The 7,439-nt window shown below is 39.6% G+C and overlaps 2 protein-coding genes across 3 annotated transcripts in view; one reads left to right on the forward strand and one right to left on the reverse strand.

Annotated features, from left to right (window-relative positions):
• The window catches only part of ttc23 (tetratricopeptide repeat domain 23), a 12,756-nt gene extending 10,175 nt beyond the window's left edge, over positions 1-2,581 (forward strand). The window contains exons 10-11 of one of the 2 annotated variants that reach the window (XM_020611768.1): positions 414-496; positions 651-2,581. In XM_020611768.1, coding sequence (XP_020467424.1) covers positions 414-496; positions 651-756 — 189 coding nt within the window. In that variant the 3' untranslated portion in view covers positions 757-2,581. The remainder of the gene's footprint in view (positions 1-413; positions 497-650) is intronic. The other variant, XM_020611777.1, reaches the window with a different exon arrangement.
• A 125-nt stretch (positions 2,582-2,706) lies between these two features.
• synm (synemin, intermediate filament protein) overlaps positions 2,707-7,439 on the reverse strand; it is a 7,002-nt gene continuing 2,269 nt past the window's right edge. Inside the window, exons 2-4 of the mRNA XM_020611754.1 lie at positions 6,339-6,463; positions 5,158-5,237; positions 2,707-4,942 (exon numbers count right to left, since the gene is read on the reverse strand). Of these exons, the coding sequence (XP_020467410.1) occupies positions 2,901-4,942; positions 5,158-5,237; positions 6,339-6,463 (2,247 nt within the window). The 3' untranslated portion in view covers positions 2,707-2,900. The remainder of the gene's footprint in view (positions 4,943-5,157; positions 5,238-6,338; positions 6,464-7,439) is intronic.

A 7,439-nucleotide genomic window follows, 5' to 3' on the forward strand; every position in this document is an offset into this window, starting at 1 on the left:
GAGAAAGGGCAGATGGCCTTTTTCATGTTTGTGTGCACTGTGCAATTGTATACATGTTTGTAATTGTTGTAAAGTTTCGACTTCAATGTTATATATCTAAGAAGTCATTGCACATTCATCGCATTTGACTGGACCAAACTGCAGTATATGTCGAGTTCAAAATGAGTCAGTCTGCATCTTACATTTGTTGATGGGTTACTGGTTTGGGGCCCTTTTGAAAAGATCCCACTTAACACTGAGCAGTCAGCACAGGTGATATCTAAATCTTGAGCTGCTGCAGTGGTTATTTTGGGATGGTAGTGCATTCACTTAGTGTTAATGTTATTCCCCTCTGAGTATGAGAGTGATAACTTATCTGTCATTCTGCTGTCACTAATTATTATTTTTTCTTTATATTTTATTTTTAATTTTAGTGTCTGGAGATCCAAAGTTTGTTGTATGGTCCTCAGCACAAGAAGGCAAGGGTTACACAAAAAGCAGTGGACATGTTGGCTCGGTAAATCTGTTACATTTGCCAGTAAATAAGCTGTATACTAAGATGTGATGATAAATTGCCAATTGACTTTTGTTGGTAATGAATTTTGATGAAAAATACTGTGTAAGAATACAGCCCATCTTTCAGTTAAGATCAAGTAATGTATGTTTTACAGGGCACCAGAAGTGGCTGAGAGGTTACAGAGGCAAGGTAGAAGAAAAACAAAATCTCACACATTTGCAGTTGTATCATCAAGTGGCAATGATGGAAATTCTGTCTGACTGAAGTCTTTTTTGTCTACAAAAACTTTTGAATGTTTGGATTAAGAACCAGTGCATTTTTTTTTTTCATAAAATATGTCTGTTTATATACACTGAGCTACAACTAACAATTAGCTTGCATTACTGCAGTCGTGTTCACTGGCAGTACATGATGTTGTATCACTCACATTAAATTAAGGAAAAAAGTTGCACTCAAAAAACATACCCATAACAGGTTTTAATTGTGTTAAGATGTGAATCCATTTCCAAAAAAGGGTTAGAACCAATTTCAGCCAAAGAAATAATTGTTCAATTGAAGTAATTATCTCAATAAAAACAATGTTTTTGGGCCATCTGTGGTGACAAACACTGAACGCACGCTCATTAAACATTCTATATATAGCAATAGATTTTCTGTACACTGATGTACACAGCTAGTTTGATATGAAATGGCGCATAGTATCCAGATTACAGGGTGTACATACAATCTGTATGCAGTAATTTAACAGATTACTTATTAAACCACAAACTGTACTTATGTAATAGTGCATTGTTTAATTGAATGCAGGTTGCAGATGAGAAAATGTATATAAATTGGCTGTCTGCACCATTAAATTCAACAAATGTTTCATTTTGTAGATTTCTAACAACAGATTTATAAAAGCAAGTTTTAACATGATAGTGCCGGAAATTCGGTCTGTGAGGACACTGCTCATTTTGTAAAACAGGTATCCAGGCAGTCATCATAGTGAACTATTTCTGCCTCTGCAACTATTACACAACACAACAAACCCTAGTGAGCACTCAGTGCCGCTAAGCAGATGATCCAAAAATAATCACGGTCATGAACACATTCTTACTGTAAGTCAGAGCACAGGTGTCAAAAGTGAATCCTTCAAGCCAACACTGTGATTACTGATGTGGACATGCAAAAGGTGCTCAGACCAGACATGCATCAAAACCAGACACGATTTTACAGCATTTTCCGTTAACAGTTGCTGTTGCTGCATCCTTTGAATTCCTTAATATTTTAGTATCTTTTTATTTCATCTTGCTGTTTGCTTTTCAAATTGACAGCCCTTTGTTGGAGTTATAAATGGTATAATTCACCGTCTCATTATCAGAGCTAAATGTTGCCTGTTTGGAAATGATACCGATACGGTACTGATACCTAAAGTTAAATCTTTTTACAAACATGTTTCATAATGAGAACACTGTAACCCAGATTTGGTTAAATAATGGTCAGTTCTTATTTTCAGATTTTTCTAAATGTGTAATATGCCATTAGTTGTAAAGTTAAATATTCTGATAATACTTTGGCAGTTAATCACTTAAGTGCCATATTTACTTGCAGTACACTTTCAAAACTTGCTAAATTTCTAAAAACTTTTCATTTCTACATTCCCAATAGACTGCCCTCAGATACACACTCAAATATATTCTGTACACATAAGTGACTAAAATAAACTGTTTCATTTCCTTTGGCAGCAGTGGTCAAGACAAAAGGAAAAATGTCCGTCTGCAAAGAGTGCACAGCACCTCTCAACTCCAACTGTCATATGTTGGTCTGTATTAAATGCTGGTACCAGAGAGACTCAACATTATAGCATACACAGCAATGATGTGATGGTTGGGTTGATGGCATGCTGGAAACTGCAGAACAGGCTTTTCAACTGTACAGCACAGGTTAATACAAAAATAGAGAAATCTATTCAGCATAAGCAGTCCTGTTGGAAAATAAACGGCAACCTGTAAAAAGATTAACGCATACAGTACAGCACTCATTAGTATTTACTACCATAAATGAGTAATATATAAATGTTAGAATCCTCATCCATATTAGTTAGCATTGAATATTTTTAATAGAACTGCCAAATTGAAAATGAGAAATGTATATTAATCTGGTAATTTTTACTAAACTGAATTCTGCTTGACTCACAAGGTGCAGTTAGTTGAACTGAATTTTAGATAGCATGCTAAGTAGGTATGGTAAAAGAGCACACCAAAATCAATTGGATATAGAATGTTGCAAAAATTAAGGCATTATTAATGCAGTCGGCATTAATGCCATTAGACTGCTGCATCCAACTAACCTCTATATGTGCACTTCAAAAAGTAATACATTGGCAAGTATTGAGTTGAAAAATATTTCTGACTGAATTCGTTTAGTCATCTGTAGGGCTTTCAAGATAAAGTGTTGCAACTCTTTTCTCTTGAGACATCTTGACTGGGGTTTCTAAGACTTGAGATTGCAGCTCTTGCTCTGAGGTCACGTCAGTGTAGCTGCCCTGTACGTTCATCTGGAAGGTGAAGGACTGTTCTGATGGACCCAGTTTGGTATGTTTCTCAGTGATTTCAGACACAGACTTCGCAACATTAGTTAAGTCTTCAAACTCTTCACCGTGTACGACATCCTCATCTTTGGAGACTCGGATGCTGTACCCTCCTCCTGCCCCACCTGGGAAATCTTTCTCAAGCCCTAGGTTAGAAGATCTGAGAGCTGACATGATCTGCTCTTCGGACAGGTCATCCCCTGCCTCAAGCAGCCCAGAGTGCTCCAGGGTTTGAGTGACATTCAGTTCTGCAACAATGGTCATGGTTCCATTGTCACTGGACTGTTGCACTTTTTTGACATTGACAGCCACGTTCTGTGGACATTCATTACTCACTTTTGTGAGGAAAGCCAACTCCTCCCTCAGCGGACCTGACACCGAGCTTTGTAGTGTCTCCAGAGCTCCCTTTAGCTGCTCTTTGGGCTCCAGCAAGTCCTCCCTCAGAAATTCAAGAACTGACTCCTGCACTACAGGGGAGACACAAACCTCCTCTTCGATGATGCATTCTGGGAAACTTTCTTTGACAAACGGGTGATCACCTGACATGAACTCGTGTTTGTCACTTTTCTCTACAGTCATTCTTTGTGGTGGAAGACTATCTTGATAATACCTCTCATCTGACAGGTCATCCACTATGCCATAATGCCCACATGAGGTAATGCCGCCACCCTCCTCAGGTTCAGAAAGATTATCATCTGGTGTGGAGACAAAATACTCATGAGGCTCTTGGTCATGGGAGAAATATGAAGATTCACTTTCTTTAGAGATATCTTCAACATGAACAGATTCACCCTTGGAATGGTCTGTGTCGGTTATGGACATTTCCATAGCATCTTCATCACTTCTCTGAACTTGAGTTTCATGAGGGGCATTTTCTAGCTCCTCAATCTGGAAATATGTTGTTGAGGGCTCATAAAATCTAGACCTAGAGTTCTCTTCAACCTTGTGCACTACATCACTGTGGGACTCCACTGGTTCCTCAATGATTTCTATGTTCACAGACTTGTTCTGCAAGTTCTCCCCTCCCTGCAGGCCACTTAACAGATTTTTGATCATGCTTTCTGTTGCTGTGTCCTTGATGTCCTCCAGTGTTACCTTCTTCACACCTTGGTTCAGTAGTTCATCTAGGGCAGAGTCCTCAGAAACATCCAGCTTTTCTTCCACCTTGGACTCCAGTACGATCTGTGTCTTGGTCGTGCCATCCTTCTGCTCAGTTTTCTCCACATGATATGTCACCGTTGATTCTCCTGATGAGGAAGCCTTAGCTTCTAAACCTGCTGGTTTTATCACTTTCTCAATGATCTCCTCTACAGACACAGAATCTAAAACGTTCTCACTTGGCCCTGTCATAGAATCTCTGTTGTTGTCTTTGAATTTGCTGTCATAAACATTATCTGCCTCTTTTTCCTCTGACACTTTCTTTTTGCTTTCCGTCTCAGTTTTTGTGTTGAGGTCCATCACTGGCGGTGAGACCACTCTTATTGAATTGGTCCTGGCAGTGGAGTCCTTGATGGGACTTATTTGGTTCTCCAGCTGAGAGACCTGTTTGATTTTCACAATTCTCTCCTCTGATTTTGATTTCTGCCTACCCTGACTCATTTGGTTTGCACTTTGGCCTGTTTGTTTATCTTTAGTAGTAGCGGTGGTAGTTGTGGTAGCCCGGGTTTGGGCGAATGAGATCATGTCCCTTCTGGCTGCAGGACTCTGATGCAGAGCTCTGCCTGCGACTGCAATAGGAATGACCCTAGAGGGACTTACTGGCACAGTGGCTCTTCTCAGGCTTGAAGATGGTGGTGTGTACCGAATATCCATTTGTTGTCTGGTGGTTAAGGAGGAAGCTCTTGGCGTGTAGGGTTGGGCAGGAATCTTGATATCTGAGGCAGATAATTAATTAGCATAAATCATTAATTAATGCATTGACATTTTTTATTTGGTCAGGTCTCACAATACTATAAATTAACTGTTTAATGTTGCTTACTATCTGAGCACGTTCTCCTTTATAAAGGTAGATACCTAGATCTAGGCTTACAATGTTCTCTGGTGATCAATGTATCAACAAGAATAAATGTAATACTGTACAATACAGTACCTATTATTCTTTCTCTTTGATGGTGATCCATCCTCTTAAGACCATCTTCCAGGTCCACTCTTTCACCTTCCAAGAGAGCCCTAAACAAACCAGAGTTGAGATGTACTTTTGATGAAAAAGAGTAGAAACCATTGTAAATCATGGGTTAGTCCCCTATTTTAACAGCATTGCCAAAAACATAAGACAAATACCTCACAAACCTCCTAAAAGTAAAAGCAACAGGTTTACATGATGGTATGAACCTGGGGCCTGGCCATATAGGGTAGTAATGATGAAAAACACAACAAGCCACTGTCATATAACATAGACCCTGTAGTAATTGGCTCACCTCTCCTTGGCCATGCTTCAGTAAATATACAAAAGAAACCAAATCCATCAGAAAGGAACAACCTCTCCAGAGAGTGCCTTCAGAAAGACTGACCTAAAAATAACAGCTGCACTGCAGGGGTGTCCACAGTCCCTTATGAATCCCAAAACAGAAGCTGACTCATGCCACACATAGAACGACATGCTACTGCCACGTGTCTGAGCAAACATGCTGTCTATTCCTACAATTCTCAACAAACCATGTACCATTGGCAAATTTGCCAAATAAACACAGAAGGTCCTCTAAAGACCTTCCAGATAATACTAACAAAAGTTTGGTGTCATTTAACAACTCTCGAGATGTCCTGGGATATGAGGTAAGAGGCTATGTTTTTTTTTTTGTTTTTTTTTAAGTGCATGTAACATTCAGTCATGTAGTATGTGACCATATGTAATCTGGCTATGATAGGAGCATGAAAACCAGACATGCCAGGTTATTACGGGACATGAAACATTTGTTTTGCTTCATAGACACTTAAATCACAAAGATAATACAGTACTTTACTTTTCCATTTATCTAACTGAGAATGGTGTTCCGATTAGAGCAAAAAAAAAGCCAAGAGCAGCAGGAAGGAAGCAAATGATTCCTTCCCATGAGTTTGATGAAATCACTAATTAAGCTAAATGTAATGTCATGCAGTGGGGATGTTACTGGAAAGGGAAGATGTACTGTTTGAAACTTGTACATACTGTAACACCTGTGCTTTTGCTACTACAGTGTCAAACTGTCTGCTGTGAACAGGGCCTGTTCTACTCAGTGATGATTTAAGAAACAGTTTTGACTGGACAACTGACAAAATGAATAAGTTCGTTACCTGTAGGCAGCCACCTCCACGCCCAGATTCGTCTTCACTTGGAGAAGGCGTTGATGTTCTCTCATCTTTTGTTCCATTGTGTCAGCCATCATGTTTCTCTCATGCTCCAGCTGCTCAACAATCATCTGTGGGGGGGACAGACATTTTCATTTTGCACATCATTTAATTTTAAGTCTGTGGTCTTTCCATTATCATTCAGCTCCCTTGTTAACCATACTGTATGTAATCACATTTTATTTCACTGCACCCTGTAGTACTGTTAGTAAACCGGTTGTGACTGCCCCCACCATTTATTTTTGTTTTTCCTTTTGTTCAGAAAGATTCTTGTCGGTCCCACCTCATTGACTGTATTAATTATTTAGGCCACTTAATCTGGTGGTTGCTGGGGTAATTTCTGCACCAGCTTTTCCAATAACGTGACATTTGGTTAATTATAATATGCTTAGTATATGACCAGTATAGTCACTTGTAACTGGCTGGCCTGTTTGGGGCCCCAACTTTAGAAGGCTAAAAAGGATTTGTCAGTCTGACAGCTAATTGGTTTACATGGCTACTGTAATCTAGCAGCTATAAAGTACTGGGGAGGAAGAGGGGATTTATCTTTGCAAGCTGTTCAGCCCTTCTGTACTGAGGTCAAATGTGGCTGCTTTTGACAGCTATGGGAACAAACTTGTCAAGCAACACCTAATGTTGGTTATGTCACAATGGATTCATTTCAGAGCCATCGTCTACTGGATTTGTATGCTTTAAGGACAGACTGAAGCCATAATGGTGCTAGTAACAGGATGTCACATCATGGCTGTTTCTGTTCTACATTTCAGCCTTCATTGTGATCATATTATTTGCACACTTGTATGGGGTTTAGGAATCGGACTGATGCATAACAAATCTGTAACAACCACCGAGAGCTGCAGCTGCATTAGTGCCTTTAAGGGCAGTGGGTGTGGTACGCACAAGGAGTAGCCTCTCCTCTCTCCCGTGGCCCATTGGGATAAAGGGAAGAAAATTACGTCTGCATTTTCTGAAACGTGCATATTTTTTATGCACGGGCTCCTTAAACTTGCAAAACAAATCGTATAAAGTCTTGCTTCATTTAAGTAG

Source organism: Monopterus albus, unplaced genomic scaffold (assembly GCF_001952655.1).
Source record: "Monopterus albus unplaced genomic scaffold, M_albus_1.0 scaffold5.1, whole genome shotgun sequence".
NCBI classification, from domain to species: Eukaryota; Metazoa; Chordata; class Actinopteri; order Synbranchiformes; family Synbranchidae; genus Monopterus; species Monopterus albus.